The sequence below is a fragment of the Clinocottus analis genome, unplaced genomic scaffold (assembly GCF_023055335.1).
Source record: "Clinocottus analis isolate CAN_PGR_092001 unplaced genomic scaffold, fCliAna1.0.p SCAF_22, whole genome shotgun sequence".
In the NCBI taxonomy this organism is placed as follows: domain Eukaryota; kingdom Metazoa; phylum Chordata; class Actinopteri; order Perciformes; family Cottidae; genus Clinocottus; species Clinocottus analis.
In genome coordinates this window covers 2,884,181-2,905,129 of record NW_027175954.1, presented here as the reverse complement: position 1 = coordinate 2,905,129, position 20,949 = coordinate 2,884,181, and the positions used below count along the sequence as shown (strand labels likewise).

General features: G+C 45.5%; 1 protein-coding gene across 6 annotated transcripts in view; it reads left to right on the top strand.

The window, feature by feature from the left end:
• Positions 1-20,949, top strand: part of fat1a (FAT atypical cadherin 1a) — a 73,753-nt gene that overhangs the window by 42,266 nt on the left and 10,538 nt on the right. For all 6 annotated transcript variants that reach the window (XR_011078182.1, XM_068588953.1, XM_068588955.1 and 3 more), the window contains 11 exons: positions 4,312-4,587; positions 4,889-5,099; positions 5,672-9,742; positions 10,343-10,539; positions 10,643-10,796; positions 11,963-12,196; positions 15,665-16,051; positions 17,290-17,504; positions 18,722-18,859; positions 19,056-19,199; positions 20,229-20,426. Coding sequence is in view for 5 of the 6 variants with exons in the window: in XM_068588953.1 (XP_068445054.1) it covers positions 4,312-4,587; positions 4,889-5,099; positions 5,672-9,742; positions 10,343-10,539; positions 10,643-10,796; positions 11,963-12,196; positions 15,665-16,051; positions 17,290-17,504; positions 18,722-18,859; positions 19,056-19,199; positions 20,229-20,426 (6,225 nt within the window). In the remaining variant the exon portion in view is untranslated. The remainder of the gene's footprint in view (positions 1-4,311; positions 4,588-4,888; positions 5,100-5,671; positions 9,743-10,342; positions 10,540-10,642; positions 10,797-11,962; positions 12,197-15,664; positions 16,052-17,289; positions 17,505-18,721; positions 18,860-19,055; positions 19,200-20,228; positions 20,427-20,949) is intronic.

The following is a 20,949-nucleotide window of genomic DNA, read 5'->3' as shown; positions in this document are numbered from 1 at the left end:
CTTTCATGCGTGTTTTTTTTATTTGATTTTGCAATGCCGCCTCATTCTGAACAGTCATGTTGTAAGTTGTACAACTTTTCAGTTCCCTAAACGGATGTGTCCACTTCTGGCTCCACCTGCGGTGGTCGGCCGGGTGTGCAGAAGGTAGCCGCCACTGCCCGACAAAGAGCCGCGCTGCAAGGCCAGCAAGTGCAAACGCAGCCCCAGTCCTGCACACCCGGCCGACCACTGTAGGTCAGCTGTTTTCCACAGAGGGAACGGATTTGCTGAATTTGTATGCTCCATAAACCCCACTTGTGATGTGATTTAGGCCAGTTGCCTGGGATATGCTGAGAGCCAAATAGGTGACTGCAGAAAGGGCACGCGGTATTATCAGAGTTGCGAAACCCCCCGAAACTTGTGTTGGCCTTTTTATGTCTTTTTGTTGTTTTGCAAAACGAGGCGAGGAAGAACCACGCGTCCTTCGTCGGAGTATCTCTCCTTCATATTTGATGGATCGCGTTCAGTGCCAGTCGGCCGACTCGCACATATTTGAGAGAGAGCCTTGAATGTCCTGAGGATTCGCCGCGCTGAGTGCTTCATGTTCCAGGAAAAGCCATCTGAGTGTTTTGGCTACTAACTTGTTTATCCGATAACATTGTTCGGCATTGACGCAGTTTGCTCTGCCTGCAGGGGTTTAACAGAAACAAAACAAAAAATGCACCTCTTGCTGTTTGATCGTAACAGTGTGTCAAGCCACACTGAAATGTATTAATTATCTTTTTGAGATGGGTTGCGGGCACGCGGTATTACCCCTCCAGCTCATCTCCTCCATTGTACAGAATTGGGAGGAACCCATTGCACTCTCGAAAACACATCTCGTTCTATAATATCTATGTTTTATCGCATGAAAAATAGATGAGGTGTTTTTTTTTTTCTTCCGTCGCCTCGCTTGCGACATGAAATGAACCCGTGACATAAATCCCCAGCAAAAAGAGTTGAATGTGAGTTTGTTCGACAGCATGTTGTCTCTTTAAACAAGTCAAACAGAGTTTCGTCGCAAATTAGATCTACCCGATCACACACGCGCAGTGCACCTCGTGAAAGCTCAAAGTTTAGACTTATCTATTCCTCAAATCAAAGTCATGTGGAAGCGGTGCAGCCAGACGAGCTGGCCTATTTTCTCTCTCCTTGGAATGTTTTTTTTTCCAGCTTTTTGTTCTCTCTCTCTCTCTCTCCCTCTCTCTCTCTCTCTCTCTCTTTCTCTCTCCCTCTCCCCCTCAGCTTTTTTTTCCAGAATTTTTCATTTTCTTTTCTCCTCTCTCCCTTTTTTTTTTTTTTTCTTCTGAAAATGCCTCTCACATTTACTGGCCAGCCACACCGGGTAATGATTACTCTGTTTGGGTAGAATAAATAGCAAACAAGAGCACTGGACCCTGTGTGGGTAGTGGGCTGTGTTAATCCTGTTTTGGGAGCATGTTGGAGTGCTCAGTGCCAGTGCCCTGCCTTTGCCCAGAACCTGCCACCTGGCAGGGGGGCTTCCTCTCCTACGCATGGCACAGGAGGACAATGAGTGCAGTGAAAGCCCCCCATGCGTCTTTTTTTTGGATACAGCAACACAAAAGGTGTTTCGTTATTCGGAAGGCTCCGTTTCCGCTGTGATCTCCTGAGCAGACTTTTGTTTTTCAATGTCCTATTATTGTAATAGTCTTTTTTTCTTTCAAAGAGCCGAAGATTGAAAATGATGTTAAATCCGGGCGTGCTTTGGACTCCACTGGTGTTATCGGTATTACGCTCATGGTCTGTGGGAGGTCTATGAGGAACAGTCGGCCTTTCTGTTGTGTGTTTTCCATTTGGCCATTGTGGCGCTATGAAGGCGCCTCTGACGGATCAGCTGATGTAGACGAGGGGTGCCGCATTCTCGCTCGGGCACCTCATGGGCAGGAGGCTCGGCTCGGCATGCGGCCCGGACTCCCTTCCCCCACCCCCAGCTATACGACATCCTCCCTTAGCCATGCAGAAGTACCTCAAGCTGTTCTGCTCACAATCTGTTCCCGGCCTCCCGTTTCTCGTGTTATCTCAGTCCGCATTACAATGGCTCCCTTTATGTCTCACTGGAAGGTTAACCTTGTTAACTCATACTTATGTTGTCTTGCCTTCAGTAAGTATCAAAGCTGACTATTGCATTTTTCTCTCTCTGTGTTTTATTCCCAGCCACGTCTCATGCACGTGTATTTATTTAATTCCCGCTCACAACCCGCACTTTCTAGATTTGACCATTTCCCTCAGCTGTCTTGTGTTTTTTCTCCCCCGTCACTTCTCTTTCATACTCATCTCGCCCTCGCAGCACTTTTTTTCTTCTGTCGTATCTCCGTCTGTCACGTCTGCGTCTCAGTCCTCAATCTTGTTCCTCTCCAGCATTCCCAGAGGAAGCCATATACAAAGACTACAGAGTTTTCTTCTGCAGCAGCATTTCAGATGCAGTCGGGCTCTATCAGGCTGCTTTGTGATGTTCGGGGGCAAAGTTCCTCTGAAGTGTTGTCGAGCCTCCTCGCGAAAAAAAAAAGAAGGGAAGGCAAGTTTTTGTGTGTGCATACGGAGGCTGAATAGCCTTTTGTGTACTCGCTAAACCATCTGAAATCGTACATTGTAGCGAGATGCGGATACCACTGACCAGGTTCAATTCCTTTTCTGCTTCTCGACAGCATTATCAGCTCTTGCCACCTTCCGCACTATTCACAAGACGTGTTATCTGACGCCGGCCAGATTGAGACACATTGTACGGCTTCTTTGTGCGGATTCATGCGTGGACGTGCTGCATTTTATGAGCCCGCGTATGTGGGTGCATGTATGTGCATCTGTGTGTGTGTGTGTGGAAAAGATGGATTGTGCGACACGGCGGATCTGGTGCTGTAGGATGTCTGACTCAACACGAGGAGACGACATGCTTGGAATGAAAAAGCTGAGGGTGCAACATACACCAGAGGCCCACACTTCCTATGCTTTCTTTACAGGGTTAATTCCTCATGAGGGAAATTGTATTTATTTTACATTACACGTCCTGATTAGCAGTGTGACACGGGTCGCTCGTGACACATGACTTGTGGCAAACCGCCAGTTCTGCGACGTTGGCAGACAGCATGCAGCCCACCGCGCCCCTGCAAGATGACATCTGTGAGTTTCAGCAGCGTTGCCAACATCACAGCACACAGCAGATTGTAAGTGTTATCAGTGCTGTCAGATTGAGTCTATATTTGTCTCTGATATAGGCTCACACCGCTCAACAAACACTATTATGAGGGAAAACAAAAGTGGGCAGTTGCCTTGACCGGAGATCTGACAAAATCCTGGTCAGCTGGTGAGCTGTGGCCCGGCCAGAGCGTCCCTGTTCCTGCACCGAACCGCTCGGCTTTGCCCGGATTCCTTACGGGACATCACCCCCTGGTGTTTGGTATGCAGGTGTCTAATCTGGGCTGATCCCTTTGTTCCCCATGTTTGGCAACGGTAGAAGCCCCTCACTGGTCTGGGAAGCAGAGATGGCATTCCAGCAGCTCTCCATAATCCTCTGTCGGAAGTCCAGTAGACGAGTGGCTGGTGTTGATAAAACATGCTCCCAGTGGAATTTTACAGTTTGGGGATGCTGGATTCTTTGTTGTGCGAGTGTGTGCGAAAAAGCACAGCGACTGCACTTTTACGCGGTCTGAAGCAAGAAGCGCACGCGTGGAGATTTGTTTCATGAGTGGGCAGTTTTTGTGATAACATGAGCAGGATATTGAATCTGCAAAGCAGTTGCACTAAAACTGCGAAACCCTCCTAAAACGTCGATGACTTTTGAGATGTGTTATATGTTGTTAATGTCCATGGATCGGGCTTCTAACTCCCCACAGCTGACAGCTCACCCTCAAATGTTTTTTCAGCCATGTCCTCTTAATTTAATCACCTGCTCCTGTGTGTAGCTCGCAGTTCATTTAGATGCATTGTGTTTTTCCCCCATTGATTTCCTGTTTTCATTGTGAGGCGCATCAAGTGGCTATTCAGTTAAAATATTGCTTTTGCCATCATACGCATCGATCTGTTCTATATCTACACAACACTGCTTATTACTGAAGAGCCTGGGAGAATGTGTGTGTGGATGGAGGAAGGAGGGAATACAAGTAATTATACAGTACTGAACACATCCATTTACACTCAAACTTGTATTGTTGTTGTTATTAGATTATTGCCATTTCAAGTGTTTGCACATAGGACCCTAACTCTTACATAAACTTGGCCCAGTATGCGGACCACTTCTTTCTTTTAAAATGCACATTCTCATTTATTTTTTTCCTGTAGGTGCTTATCCGTGTCATTGACACCAACAACCACCGGCCACAGTTCTCTCAGCAGGTGTACAATGTGAACGTCCCTGAAGATAAGCCGGCGGGGACCGAAGTCCTGCAGATCAGCGCCGTGGACAGAGACGAGAAAAACAAACTGACCTTTACGCTCCTGAGCAGCACCGATCCCTTCAGCCTGAGGAAGTTCCGGCTCGACCCGGGAACGGGCACTCTGTACACCGCTGAGCGACTGGACCACGAGACGATGCATCGTCACATCCTCACCGTCATGGTACGAACCAACCAACGCTGACAGTAAAAAAAAACAACCTTGATAAATTATGTGCTGTTCCTTCCTATATGCGGCTTAATTAAGTTATTTTTTTATTGTTTGCTTCATTAGAAATCAAAAAATCCATGAAAGTAAGATAAGCTAGTTCAATGCTGTGCTTTTCAAACATGAATAGTTTGCTAATTTACAATGTTACTATTCAGGAATGCATTATTGCTCGAGGGCTGGCAGACTCTTTTCTTCCCTCGCGTCCTCCCTCCCTCGTGTCTGACCGTCTCCTTTCTCAATGGCTCTTCTCCAGGTTCGAGACCAGGACATTCCAGTAAAGAGGAACCTTGTGCGTGTTATTGTCAACGTGGATGACACCAACGACAATGCACCCTGGTTCATAGGCTCTCCTTACTCTGGACGTGTGTTTGAGTCCGCAGCCGTCGGGGCCGCTGTGGTCCAGGTCACGGCTCTTGACAAAGACAAGGGCTCTAACGCGGAGATCGTCTACAACATTGAATCAGGTAAATGCACACAAAGTTGCTGTGCCCCTCTGTTGAGCCGCAGTTTCCATAGTTATTTTTTTCCCCTCTTTCTCACAGGAGAAAGCTTTCATTGTAAATGAATGCAAATTAAATCGTCTCGTAAAAAATGTATGAGTCATCTTGAGCCATGCTGCCCACTGGATCTTGATCATGAATGGAATACTTTTTACAAAGAGTAGGAGAAAATAAAAGACTTTGTCTAGAGGATCTCCCAATGCACGAGTAATGGGTAGATCCTGCCTCAGAATTTCCCACAATGGTTTTCTCCTACAATATGCTGTTGTAAGAGACATGCCAGAAACAGCTTTTTGTTTGAATGTATGCATATTTGACATAGCTAAGATGACTTGATGTAATTCAATTGTAGCTTGCTTTGTTCTGAGTGAAACTGATTAGGATGACTGGCTTGGAAAATACGCACTACAAATGCTTGTCAACCACATCTCCCTAGTGCAACACGTAGAAAACTTAGATACTTGATAAGTTTAGCATCACCAGGCACACATCATAAGTCATTCATATATTCTACTTTTGTTGTCTCTTCCTTACAGGAAATATTGCAAACTCATTTGCCATCGACCCCGTTCTTGGGACGATCACAGTAGCCAAAGAGCTTGATCGCAGCAGCAAGAACATGTTTGAACTCACTGTGAAGGCTTCTGATAGTGGAGTACCTCCGCTGTCAACTACAGCCACTGTACACATTTTGGTTACAGTTTCTGACAATGCAGCCCCCAGATTCACAGAAAAAGAGTTCTCTGCAGAAGTCAGTGAATCAGTCCACCCAGGAAGCTTCGTGAGCTTAGTCACAGCCGACAGCAAGTCGTCTATTTTCTATCAAATAAAAGGTGGCAACTTCAACAACGCGTTCAACATCAACCCCAACTCAGGAGTGGTTGTCACCCAGAAAGCCTTAGATTATGAGGCCACCTCCCAATACAAGCTCATCATACAGGGTACCAACATGGCCGGACTTGCCAGCAACGCAACTCTTCTGATTCACCTAAAGGATGAAAATGACAATGCTCCAATATTTCTCCAGAGAGAATTCAAAGGGGTTATCAGCGAATCTTCCCCCGTCAACAGCGTTGTTCTCACTCATGAAAACACCCCTTTCGTCATTCGTGCCTCTGATGCCGATTGCGACCAGAATGCCATGCTCATCTACCAAATTGTCGAACCTTTTGCTCATAACTACTTCGCCATTGACTCGAGCACTGGAGCCATCAGAATCACAACGCCCTTCGATTATGAGCAGAGGAGTGTTTTCCGCTTCACAGTCCAGGTCCATGATCTAGGAATGCCACGCCTATTCGCAGAGACGCCAGCCAACGTGACCATTGAAGTAATTGATGTTAATGACTGCCCGCCCGTTTTTAGCCAAGAACTATATGATACAACGGTCATAGTGCCAACATACAAAGGGGTGGAAGTCGTTAAACTCAACGCCACAGACTCAGACTCTGGTCCTAACTCCAAACTTCTCTTCTCCATCTCTGAGGGAAATATTGGCGATAAATTTAAAGTGGATCCAATCACGGGCATAATTTCTATTCAGAATGTCACACAGCTCCGGAGTAGATATGAAATAAAGGTCAGAGTTTCTGACGGTAGATTTGCCGCAGTTGCCACCGTAAAGATAAATGTGAAGGAAAACAAGGAGAGTAAACTAAAGTTCACCAGGGAGTCCTACAAAGCCTCAGTCCGAGAAAACCTTTCCGAGAAGAAAACACTCGCAGTCATCGCTGCCGTTGGGAACCAGGTGAACGAGCCCTTGTTTTACAAAATTTTGAACCCTGACAGAAGATTTGAAATCAGCCACACATCTGGAGTAATCTCAACTACTGGGATTCCATTTGATCGAGAGGCACAGGACACATTCGATATCGTGGTCGAGGTCACCAAAGAGGACCCGTCTGAAGATGGGGCTCACATTCTCGTAACTGTGACAGTGGAAGATGAAAATGACAACAAACCTATGTTTGTGAACCTTCCCTATCATGCCCTGGTCCAGATGGATGCAGAGATAGGCCAGGTCATCCGACAAGTCACGGCAGTGGACAAAGACATTGGCCCGAATGCAGATATCCATTATGACCTAAAGGATCATCAGGAGCACTTTCAAATTACCCCCCATTCTGGCAAAATCTCTCTGAAAAAGAAATTTGAGACCGATGCGCTCAACACCGACTTTGTCGTCGTTGTTGTGGCAAAGGATAATGGAGAGGCAGCACTCTCAGCAGAAGTAGAAGTTCCAATAACAGTTGTGAACAAAGCAATGCCTGTGTTTGAGAAGCCTTTTTACAGCATTGAAATCCCTGAAAACATCCAGTTACACACACCGGTTCTCCATGTACAGGCCAATGATTCTGAAGGCCCTCGTATCGTTTACACAATCTCGGAGGGAGATCCTTTCAAACAGTTTTCAATTGATTTCAACACGGGTGTCATTCATGTGATTCAGCCTCTGGACTTTGAGACGCATCCTGCCTATAAGTTAAATGTAAGAGCCACAGATTCTCTAACTGGAGCACACTCTGAAGTCTTTGTTGATATCATTCTGGAGGATGTAAATGACAACGCCCCGGTGTTCCTGTCGAAGGCCTACTATGCCAATATTTCAGAGGCCTCTGTCATCGGTACTTCCATTTTGCAAGTTGATGCCAAAGATTCTGATACTGCTAATAACCAGGAAGTATTCTTTCAGCTGGTTGAAGAGAAGGGAAAGAGTATTTTCACCATTGACCGTGACACAGGAATAATCTCCACTGCTCAAGTTCTTGATCATGAGGAGATCCAGCAGCACAAGTTGAGAGTCCGCGTTGTGGACGGAGGCGTCCCATCCCTTTCAGGTGAAGTCACTGTGACGATAGATGTTACCGACCTGAACGACAACGCACCATTATTTACAGAGCACACTTATAAGACTACCATTAGTGAACTGGCCCCACGTGGACACTTCATCACCCAAGTCCAGGCATCTGACGCTGACAGCTCAGACGCCAATAAGTTGGAGTTCTCCATCATATCCGGCAATGACGATCAGAACTTTTCCATCGATAAACACACAGGCGCCATTGCCATTTCCAACCACCGCAGGCCGCATATGCTGCCCCTTTACCACCTAAATGTATCCGTGTCAGACGGTGTTTTCAGAAGCTCAGCCCTCGTCATTGTAACAGTTACTGGTGCCAACTTCCACAACCCCTCCTTCTCTCAGGTGGACTACGTGGTTGAGCTGGTTGAAAACTCACCTATCGGTACCTTGGTAGCAGAAGCGAAGGCGACGGATGACGACGAAGGCATTTACGGTCAAATAACATACCTGATTGTGAACGACTTTGCAAAAGACAAGTTCTCTGTCAATGAAGACGGAGAGATTTTAACTCTTGAGAGCCTTGATCGAGAAAATACCATCGAAAAAGTTATTCCTATTTCTCTAATAGCAAGAGACGGAGGTGGAAAAGTAGGTTTTTCTGTAGTCAATGTCATTCTCACGGACGTCAATGACAATGCCCCACAATTCAGGGCAGCCGACTACAAAGCCACCATTGCATCAGACGTCCCAAGGGGAACCTCCGTGGTTAAAATTGCTGCTTCAGACATGGATGAGGGTAGCAATGCTGACATTGAGTACTCAATCGAAGCAGATGTTGAAAACGTGGAAGAGAACTTTGAAATCCACCCAACGTCTGGGGTTGTTACAACCAAAGAGAGTCTCATTGGACTTGAAAATGAGCTCTATGCATTCTTTGTGAGGGCGAAGGATACTGGGAATCCCCCTAAACATTCTGTTGTCCAAGTTTACATCAGGATTGTTGCACCGGAGACGCCCGTTCCTAAATTTTCTGAAACGCATTACCGCTACACAATTGCTGAAGACCTTCCCATTGGCACAGAGATCGATGTTATTCAAGCTGAGAGCGAGCAACCAGTCGTTTACAGCCTCGTGAAGGGCCACACTCCCGAGAGCAATGAAGATGAGGTTTTCGTTGTCGACAGAGACAGTGGCGCCTTGAAGCTTCAGAAAAGCCTCGACCATGAGATGACCAAATGGTACCAACTCACTTTGCTTTCTCAAACCCAACAGGAGAACTATGAGATAGTAGCGTCTGTAAATGTTAACATCCAAGTGAAAGACCTGAATGATAACAAGCCCGTCTTTGAGTCAGACCCTTACGAGGCTGTCGTTGTGGAAAACCTTCCGAGTGGGACGCAAGTGATCCAAGTCAAAGCCACCGACCAAGACTCCAGCACCAACGGCCATGTGGTGTACAGCCTCGACCCCAAGCAGAACTCCCAGGAGATCTCCGAGCTGTTTGCAGTTAACAGTGAAACCGGATGGGTGACCACCTTAAAAGAGCTAGACCGCGAAAAGACGAACAAGTATACGATCGCCGTCCTAGCCACGGACCAAGGCGACAAAGTCCAACACATTAATGGCACCAGGGTCGAGGTGACCGTCGCTGATGTGAACGACAACCCGCCCCGCTTCACTGCAGAGATCTACAAAGGCACCGTTAGTGAAGATGACCCTCCACCCAGCGGGGTTATTGCCATCCTCAGCACCACAGACGATGACTCAGAGGACATCAATAAAAATGTGAACTACTTCATCACAGGTGGGTGGTTATTATTTTGTGAAACACATAATCGGTTTGCCCAGAGAGTTTACTCGATACTTCGATGGAGCAGGGGGGAGGGGGGGTAATCCGTTTATCCCACTTAATATGATGATAATATCTCATCTTTGAAACATTATACAATTCTATTATCTGTTAGTAGTCTGAGTTATTGCCTAATCGGCCAAAGCTCAAGGCATATATTAAGGTCATCATAATAGAGAAATGTATAATTATGTGACTAATGCTTTGAAATAGACTGGGGGAAATACTTTCACTGGTGCTAATTAGCAAGCGTGAATAACTATGCCAAGTCTGGGAATATTTAGAGGAATCAGAATCCAGCATTAGTTCATGTACATTTTCCGTTTTTTTATGTAATAAACATATTTGAATTTGAAATAAGGATTTGCTTTGTGACGCAGTGATGAATTCTTAAAAGAAGATTTCAGTAATAATTAATAGATATTTTTTGGGGAATGCGTTTTAATATTCAGGCCAGAGTTTCATCCTTGGGTCTTTTTAATGACGCCGTCTGCTTTCCTGCCTCCGAGTTGTTGATCATTCTGAAGTGGTATATTTCTTTTTAACACCAAACAGGAGGGGACCCACTTGGCCAATTTGCCATCGAACACATTCAAAACGAATGGAAGGTCTCTGTCAGGAAGCCCTTGGACCGCGAAGAGAAGGACAATTACCTCCTGAACATTACAGCCAGTGACGGCATCTTTACTGCCAAAGCCGTGGTAGAGGTCAAGGTGCTGGATGCCAATGACAACAGCCCCGTATGCGAAAAGGTAAAGTCAATTTTTTTTCTCGACTTCATTTGCGTTTGTTGTGCCGTTTTCTTCCCGGTATTGACTTTCATTTCTCTCCCTTCTTCCATTTTCCTTCCCCCAGTCCCTGTACAGTGAGCGAGTCCCAGAGGACTCCCCCGCCGGCAGGCTCGTCTTGCAGGTCTTTGCTACAGATGCTGACATCCGCTCAAACGCCCAAATCTCTTACGAGCTCCAGGGAGTCGGATCTGAACTCTTCATCATTGACTCTGACACAGGTGTGTGTGTGTGTGTGTGTTAACAACAATGGATGCAAATGCTTACGTGCATGAAGAACAGATTGTGTGACTTTTATGTGGAACCCGCATGTTATGGTCTCTCATGAAACACTCTTGGTCCTCGGCTTGGAGCCACAAACTCACAAAGGCAGCTCAGCACGACAGCAGTCTTCCATTCTGCCCTCTTTGATTTGAGACTTGTGATGCCTCGAGTTTCTTTTTTGTTTGTGTTTCTGTATGTGCGGGAATCATTATTAGAAATGGAGGAGGCAAGGGGGTGTTTTCTTTTGCCCAGTTGTTATTTACTTATTCATTGTTAAAAGAGCCAAGAACATTTCCCCGCGGGGCAACTTAAGGACCCGTAGCGACACTAAAACACGGAGTCGCACACTAAAATTCAATTTATGGGCGCTATAGTTCTTGCCTGCAAATAATTTCTTCTTGGAGACCCTCTAAATCAGAGCTTCCATCTGGCTGCTGGGATGAAAAATAAGAGCACGGAGAAAAAAGAAAGAAAAACAAGTTTGCCAGTTAATCACCGCCAACCTGATTTTAAAATAACTGCCAAGTTAACGCATGAAAGGACAAAACAAACTAAGCCAGTAGATTTAAACAGCTATACTGCATGTCTCTGCTGCTGCATGGAATCCACAAGTAATGGTAAAGTCTTTTAATAATCTGAGAGACTGACATCGAGGCAACAATACCATCCCGCTGTCTTTTGGCAACGCTCAATATTCAGTTTCCAGCAGCAGCGCTACTGTTATGGAGAGGGGATGTTATTTATTTCTTTCAGTGCAGACAAGTAGGATTATTGCAGATGAGGACCGCCAAGAGGCTCTGGAGTTTTCCAGAGAGGTTGTGGTAATGTTGGCTGCCTCACATCCCAGGATACTTCCAAGCGGCTCTTAGCTGCCAACTCTGATGGTTTCCTTCATCGTTCCACTTTCTTCGCCATTTTCTTTTCCTGCTTTCCCCCGTCAATTATTTATTTATTCGACTCCTCTCACTCGTGAAAGCCGTCGGTTGTTTAGATGTGTGGGGTGTTCCACTGCTTTAGGATACATGGTTTCACCTCTTGAGACGCCTGTCTGGAAGTTGATTTTGTTTTATGTCTTATGCGTTTGTATATTTAGCTAAAAAAAATTCTTCTTTCTCACCTGCAGGCGAGTTGAAGACGTCACAGCCGCTGGACCGAGAGGAGCAGGATGAGCACAGGTTCAAAGTGCGGGCGGTGGACGGGGGAGGGCGCTACTGCGAGGCTGACGTCCACATCACCGTGGAAGACGTCAACGACAACCCGCCTCAGTTCTCATCTGATCCCTACACCATCACCGTCTTCGAGAACACAGAGATAGGCACATATGTGGCAAAACTGCTGGCCAACGACATTGATTCTGGTGAGTTCGTCCTCGGTCACGTTGTGCTGGATCAGTCCATGAACTTAAACAGATGTAATGTTCAGCAAGGAAAGTGACTCTATTACAATAACATTGGCTAAGCCCCGCCTCTTTGTTAATTACAAATATTTTGTCATTTAAATATTTCGGACAGCGGTTAAACTAACTAACCAACAAGCTTCTCATTTCTAGTGACTGGAGTTAGCGAGCTAGTTAAGCTAATGCTAATTAGAAGTGAATATGAGCTTCATGAGTCACTTAGTTGACTTGACTAACTTACTCGAGTAGTTACCCTGTTAGAAAATGATAACCGTATAAAAAATATGTAAAAATATGTCATCGTCATAAAGTCAGAAACCATCATGAGAATTTTTTTTGCGAAATGCCAAAAAAATCAAATGAAAAAACAGCAACAATTTACAAAGTCCTTAAATGCAGAGGGTAACAATTAGTGCAGCCCTGTGCACTAATTGTCCCTATGCAAGCTGAGATTTGACGTGTAACTCAAACGTAAAGAAAGGCATTATTCAAGGTAAGAATTCAAAAAAAGCACCTTAGATTCAAATAAATAACTTTTAATAGGGAGTTTATTATTAGGGTGTACACCATGCATATGCATCTTGGCCGAATGCTCACAATGCATGGGTTATTATCTTTCCTTTATGCGACTGCATTACACTAAATGGCAAGAGGGAGGGATAACAAATGTGGAATTTCATGAATGATCAACCCCTCAAATTAAAAGCTCCATTACACTCTAATGAAATTCCTCTCTCTGAAGCTGGATTCTCAAAAGGGCTGATTACAATTTTCCATTTGCTTGGTGCAAAGCCACAGGGCCACATATTTATCTGCGGCTTCTTCACCTTTCAGCAAGCATTGCTGACCACTGAGAGGCTCACGTGTGGATAAGACTGAGAACTCACACCTCGCACTTAAACAGTCATTTCAAGCTCCTTCAGGAAAGCATTGGACCTGCCGTTCCAGATTACACCTTTTAGTTTAGTGGAACACGAGCCATTCAACGGCTTCACTTTCCATTTCCCCTTTCGCGGTCCCTCGTTTTGGGTGGACTGACAGCTCGACAGGACGAAGCAGAGCTGGAGTCGGATCGCTCAGAGAGAAATCTTAAATAGTGAATGGAAAGCGCTGGTATTAAGACATCTCTTCCCCGAGGCTTTACTGGCACGAAATTTTGCTCACTTTTTGGATATCAAGGATAAGGGTATTTGAAGGCGAGGTAGAGAAAAAAGGTGCTTCCTCCAGTTTAGCCAGGGGCAATAATTATTAAGCGTTACACTGAGTGAAAGCAGAGCTCAATTTGATTAGTATTTCTCTCACATGGGGGTATCACACACATTGAGATTTCTTTGTGTGTGTGTGTGTGTCTGTCTCATATTTTTTTGGATTTAGCTTAGAATTTAAAGCGCAACTGGCAAGTCCCAAGCATTAAGTTGAGTGTACAAGAAGAATTAGATGTTGTAGCTTTGACCCAGTTCACTCAGGCTTCAGTCTTAGCAGGCAAACATCAAAGTGTGAAGCCTCTTTCGAAGAGGAAATAGATATTTGCCTGCATATCTCTGCGAGGATTTGTTCTTGGAGCTGGCTGCTGTGTGCCACCGCCTCAATGATCCACCTGTCCATTTGGCTGGAAGACGTCTGATACTTACCCGCAGTGCTGCTCCTCAGTTCAGCCGACGGTTACGCTCGGCTGAACTGTCGGCAGCACTTATCGGTGCAGAGTGGTTATGAACCAGACTGACGAACACATCCAGACTGCCGGCCATGATCTGATAAACTAAAGTTATGCCAGCACACATTCCTTCTCTGATTCTGCCTTATCCTTTATCACTCCTGCCTGGATCAGAGTGTCTCTCTGCACCGCACTCGCTGTTGTTATTTTCTTCTTTTATTGCCTCATGTCCCACCATTTTGGAGGAATGTGAAAATATTGTGCTTTGCCACCGGGGTGCCGCACCACATTCACGCATGTTCTTCACAATCTTGCCTCCAATGCTGTCGAGAAAGATGTCTGGACGTGCCAACTGGCCTCCAAATGAGATCTGTTGTTGTTTTCAGATTAGTGTGCATTTAGAATAATTGTGCTTGGCAATGTTACAGTGATATGTTGCTGTACAACATTGTCTTTACAGGGAAACTACATTTTCAAAATTCATACATCTTATTCCTATGCTCTAAGACAGTCCAAAAATAGTAGTGAACATGAACAACTCTCCAAAATCCAAACGCTAGCGTGCACTAAAGGTCATCAAGTGTAAAGTGTGGATCTGCTCCATAGACAATGAATTGGAAAAATTGGGTAGTTAATTAATTATTGCAAAAATATCAATAGGCCTTACTGTCAAAATAGTGTTTTTGATGATGGTGAAATCGATACTAGACGTGGATGTATCGATACATTTATTATATACATGTTTTAAACCGATTTAAAATGAAATGCTACAGAAAGTCATCGATAATACGACAGTAAGTATTTGGGTACATTTTCTATCACAACATGGAGAACCCTGCAAGGTGATTAAGCTCATGTTAGTGTAAAAATAAATGCAAAAACTCTCCGGGTTCACAAAATTGGTCTGATATTCATTGTCTATGGAGCAGCTTCACACAAAATAGGTGTGGCATCATAGATACGTATGGAAACAACACATCGGACTTCTTAATTGTGTTCCCCTTTTGGCTGCAACTAAGAAGATTTTTTTCATTAATCTGCTGATTTATTTTCTCGTTTAATCACTTATTTCTTGTTCTACTTTGACGGAAACATTCCAGCCGTTGGACTGAGACGAGCAAACAATCATACACATACCTGCAGGAGTCAATATAGCCAATCGAGAGTCGGCACAATTCAGCAAACTACCATTAAGCGATTGTCTCAAGGATGATCAGACCAGATGAAAGTGACGGGAAACCATATAAGCAGGGCTCCCCGCGGTGGTGCGGTCTCTGCAGCATCGTAATGAGATCCACGGAGGACGCGGGCACTTACCTGATAAATTGGAATATAATAGCGTATCGCAAATGGGGACCACCTGCAGAAAGGCATTATGAATATTATCGTGATCCGTCTCTGTCTTGTTGCTGGGAGCGTCCTGCTAGTGGGAGGACATGAGTTATGAGGATGGCACGGATCAGACGTTTACAGCTCCTGTTTATCAGAGGCTGTATAGAAGATGGATGTGTCGGAGTGAGAGTAGAGGGTGACTCTTTTAATCATTCAAGAATCGATACATCAATATATAAATCAATATGCGTGTTACGCTGTGTGCTCAAAGGAGTCTTTCTGTTGATGTGGCTAGTTATCTTACGGGTGAAGACGTTTCACTCGGTTAAATTGCTGAGATGTGGGGTACAGGAAGTGAGAGGTATCACATCCTGGCAGGGATTATTATGACAGAACTAGAAAAATAAGACGTTCTTACCTTTTTTTTCCTCTGTCTCCCCCAGGTCTTAACAGCGACATCCTCTACTCATTGGTCAGTTCCGCCGACGGCTTCTTCTCCATCGAGGAGCACAGCGGCGTGATCAGCCTGGAACGCGTCCTCGACCGCGAGGTGCAGTCCACGTACGAGCTGAGGGCCCGCGCCAGCGACCAGGGCTCGCCGCGGCTCACCTCGATGTGCCAGGTGGTGATCTCCGTCCTGGACATCAACGACAACCCGCCGGTGTTCGAGCACCGCGAGTACACGGCCACCGTGTCCGAGGACGTGGCGGCGGGCACGCAGCTGCTCCGAGTGCAGGCGGCCAGCCGGGACACGGAGGCAAACGGAGAGATCTCCTACGGCATCATCAGCGGGAATGAGCACGGCATGTTCAGCGTGGACCCACGCACGGGTACGTGGAGGCATTTAGTCCACGGCTTTTCTGCTATACATTACTTCAGCGCCGCTTTTTCTGTGCTCCGACATCTTTCTTGGTTAGTAGTGTAACAAATACTTGAGTATTACTTCTTATCCAAATTATTTGACACAATTTGATCCTGTTGCAGTTTTTTTTTTACCTCTAATAGTGCTCTGGAGCAATGTTCTTACAGGTTTCTGTTCTGTTGTGTGTGTGTGTGTTTGTGTGCGCGCACATTGCTGTCCAGGATTCACACTCATGCACAGATGGTGTCTTTAGCGTGCAAAGATCCATAATGCTGTGTTCACACCAAGTCTGCACACAGTGTCTGGTTTACTGGAGCGGCATGAACCCGGAATCAACAGATTTAGCTGCGACTTCATTTTAATAAAGAAATAATAAAGATGCCAAAAAAACTATTAATATTGGCTCCGATTTGTTTTAGGGACTTTTTTTTCTGAAGGGAGTTGCGAGGCTATCGTCACATTGTTGCTGTTTAATTAACACTCAAAATAACAGCATCACAGGCGCATAGATGCGGCTGCAACTTCACTGCTGCGGTTTATACACAACATTTAAACACGTCGAGTTTCTTTTAGTCTCTGTACCTCAGCGCTGACATGTTTTGCCACACTGTGTTGTCTGAATAACTCAAGTTTAAATATTTCAATACATGAATGACTCTTAGATGTAACCCGACACAAATGTACATAAATTCCCATCTTTCTCTGGCCCAAACCAGCAAACATTGATGTAAAATAAAACCATTCATAAGATTATTGCAAGAAAGGACGTATGTTTACCAGGTTTGTTTGGCTTCAAGGACACACAATACTGATTATTTTGTTTATCACAAAAAGTCCACAGGGCACAAATGAGTTTCAAGCACATCAAGAGCTTCATTGCCCCGGCCATGTAATCGTTGTGGAGTCTACACAGTCTGCATTCCTGCCTTAACATTATCATGGCATCGTGCTAAATTGCCTCGGGGAAGTAGTGAGTCACCAGTACTTATCCCTCTGCAAAGAATGCTTCAAATACAATGCATAAGAATAAAGACGCACAATGTTATTTGTCAAATTGACTCATGCTTCTGGTGTATTGGCGATTGTAGGTGTTATTTTTGTTACCTTTTTTTTTTTAGGGAAGCTCTCGGTAGTGTGAGCCTGTGACATGACGGCAGCGCTCCGCACCAGTCTTGACTCCCCGCTGCCTCTTTGCCGTCCCCCCAGGTGACATCTTTGTGATTGAGCCGTTGGACTTCGAGGTCTCCCACGAATACTACATCACCGTCGAGGCTACGGACGGTGGCTCGCCGCCGCTCAGCGACATGGCCACTGTGAACATCAACCTGACCGACGTCAACGACAACGGGCCCGTCTTCAGCCAGGACATCTACACGGCCGTCGTCAGCGAGGACACGGAGCTGGGAAAGACCGTGATGGCGGTAAGAGTGAACTACAGTTAGAATAGGTTCTTGTTGTGGGGCAGTAACCCTTAATTAATGCTGCAAGCAGGGTGAAAGCCATCCCTCTCTCTCTCTCTCTCTCTCTCTCTCTCTCTCTCTCTTTTCCTCGAGCGAGATCTGCCAGACTTTTCACCTTCTCACTCAGTCGTTAATGTATTCTCTTGCAGCCTCTGTCCTCTCTGCCCATTACTCACTGCATACACTATCACATATCTGCACATGTGGCAAATTACCATCTGGTGGCACAGCTAAATCAGGACCAATGTTCTTCATGCTCGCTGCACCCCCGTTATCACGCATTATCTGACACATATGCTCAAACTGTTTAATTGAAAGGCATTCGACTCATTAAGCCTCCGGCCGAGATAAGGCCTTCTCTACCTTTTTTGCATGTTACAGTCTCCCATCTATTTCTGTCTCCCCTCGCTGCCCGCCTCTCCTCCTCTCATAAAAGACATCTGCTTATGGCCATCTATATCTGTGTGTCTAATGCACCTGAATATAAATGATCCATCACACAATTTGATTTTAATAACTGCCATTGTCTCGTACTTCTTCACTGTCTGTTGATTTCCTCAGGGATCCCTATCTATATGTGACCCCTGGTGGGTTTTAAGAGTGTGTGTGTGTGTGTGTGTGCGTGTGTGTGCGTGTGTGTGTGTGTTTTAGATTAGGTTGCACAGGTGAAAGAAACGAGTGTATGCATCTGAATGATGTTGGGATATTAAGGCTGCAGCTAATGATTATTTTCAGTTAATCATTTTGGCTATAAAATGCAAGTCCACCACAGTATCTAAGAGCCCAGATGTCTTCTTTTGTAAGCAAAAACTAAAAGGTATTCAGTTTGCCATGATATAAAAACAGAGAATCTCTGATATCGGAGAAACTGGGACAAGAAAATGATTTCCATTTTGCTTGACATCACATTTCTTTTCTAACCGAGTCCCAACCCCTTGCAACCAGTGAAGAACCTCGACAAACACAACTGCAGAAACGATTCCTGTGATATAAACAGATTTATTCTCAATGTGGCAGGTAATCACGTGTTTGTGCAGTAACCCATCGATCAGAGAAGGCGTCGTTTTGTTAAAACGCATGTGTTAACTTAACACGCAAGGGCGTTCAATTGTCGTGCAAATCCACATTCAAAGGATTGCCGATGGATCGTCGTTCTGATTGTTTTGATTGATCCTTAGGTGGTGGCCGAGGATCTTGACGGGCCTTCCTTCGATCACGTGCGGTACTCCATCGTGGACGGTAACCAAGGCAGCCCCTTCACCATCGATCCGGTCAGAGGAGAGCTTAAAGTCGCTCGCCAGCTGGACAGAGAGAAAGTAAGGGAAACTGCAGATGCAATGCTGACTGTACACATATAGTTTAATCCACTGAGGGACTAATTGCACTCTATGCAGAATCCAATAAGAGGCATGTCAGGGCAAATCGGGAAGCTTGTTTACTGATCTCAGTTCCATTATTTCTCACAAATGCAGCGTTGCCTTTGGATGCTGACCCTTTCCTTCTCTTTCTCAGACTTCAGGGTACACTCTGACGGTGATGGCCTCAGACAACGGGTCCCCTCCTCTTTCCAGCAGCGCCATGATCAACATAGACATCTCGGACGTCAACGACAACCCGCCGCTTTTCTCCCAGGCCAACTACAGCCTCATCATCCAGGTGAGCGAGGGTTACAGGGGTCACTGTGGACGGCTGATTAGAGAGCATGAGAATGAGGTAGATGGGGAAAGGAAGAAAGGGAGGCGGAGGTGCAGAGGGGGGATTGCAGTGGACACAGAGAGAGGGATTAACAGCATAGAATAATGGGAGGCTGTGCGACTAAAATGTCAAGAGGCAAGTAGGAGGTTGAAGCAACAGAGGTAAGGACAGGGGGGGAGGCTAAAAGACAGAGGCTGCATCTTAAGTATAAGGATTCAGATAAGGGATGGAAAGGAAGGGCTGAAAGAGTGGACACTAAGCTGAGAGTGGAGTGGATGATTGACTGGTGTAAAAGAAAGACGTGTGAGAATGTGAAGACTCTGTATTCCTTTTTGGTAGATAAAACAAATAAATAAAACATGATACCAAAGGTAGGATGTAAGATGATTCGTTTTCATGTCTGTTTAGAAAACTGGGGAAAAACAGAAAGAAAGAAAGAAAAAAGCAATTTCAAAAATACTGTCAGGAGGCACGACACATATTGTGCACAGCTCAAGCGCTTCAGAAGGAAACAGTGTTTTGTCTCTCGGTGGCTTTATTTGACTTACTGCGGTTTCATGATCAAAGTGAAGCCCCGAATCACACTAAAGCAGAACAAGAAAGAAACACGGGTCACACGCGATGCACCAGAGTTGAGGACTTGGAAGACTTCAGAATAAAAGTTAAGTTTTTGAGTCAGGAAGATTCAACAGATGGGACCCAAAACACATCAGACAAAGCCTTAATTGTAAAACTAACCTGGTCAGAAGCCTCGCCACAGCAAGAAGAAGGCTTTAAAATGTCACTATTCTTATATACAGCAACATATGAAATGACGTGTAGTGTGGTGTTTTCTCAGTTTCTCTCACATCAGCAGTGTTTCATGGGTGTTTATCTTCTAAAAAAAACAAAAAAACACGTCCATTGTCAAACATTATAGAGCTGGAGCGCGCCGGGTGCGCCACCTCCTCTCATCGCCAACATTAAACATTCCCCTCTTGTATCCCACAGGAGAATCGACCAAAAGGCACGAGTGTTCTTCAGCTCGCCGTGACCGATCGGGACGCTTCCCACAACGGCCCACCTTTCACCTTCGCCATCGTGGATGGGAACGAGGGCGACGCTTTCCACATCAATCAGCAGGGAGCTCTAGTGGCCGTGGGGGCGCTGAATAGGAAAAGTAAAGAACACTACCTACTTCAAGCACAGGTGAGTCACGGCACAGAGGAGAAACCGCAGTTGAGAGGTTGTATTGATTTAACCGTCAAGCCACAGCCGCCCGATCTATTTGTCTCCTCCAGCTTCCCTTTCTGTACCTTTTCCCTGTCCCGCTAACTCATCGCCATCTCCTGCTTCTCTCCCGCCCCCATTAGCCGATGTTCATCTCTCCAACCTTTTAAAATATATTCTAAATAAACCTTTCACCACGCAGTCTGTGAGACGCTGGATTGAAGTCGGCGTGCAATAAAGCTGCTGCATCAGAGTGCGTCTCGCAGGAGAATCATAAATCAAAAGGCATTTGAGTTGGCACGATCACGTGCGCTGCCGGGTGTTGATGTGTCACCTTAGAGGAAAGAACAGGGAGGAGGAGAAGAAGAAGAAGAAGAAAAAAAACGAGTGGGCAGATGGGATATGAAATGTAAGTGTGATGTCTTGTTACACAAGATGCACACTCAGATTTGAGTAATGGTTTTCGTGCAGGACTGATGACAAATCCGCGTGCAAGTGTGAA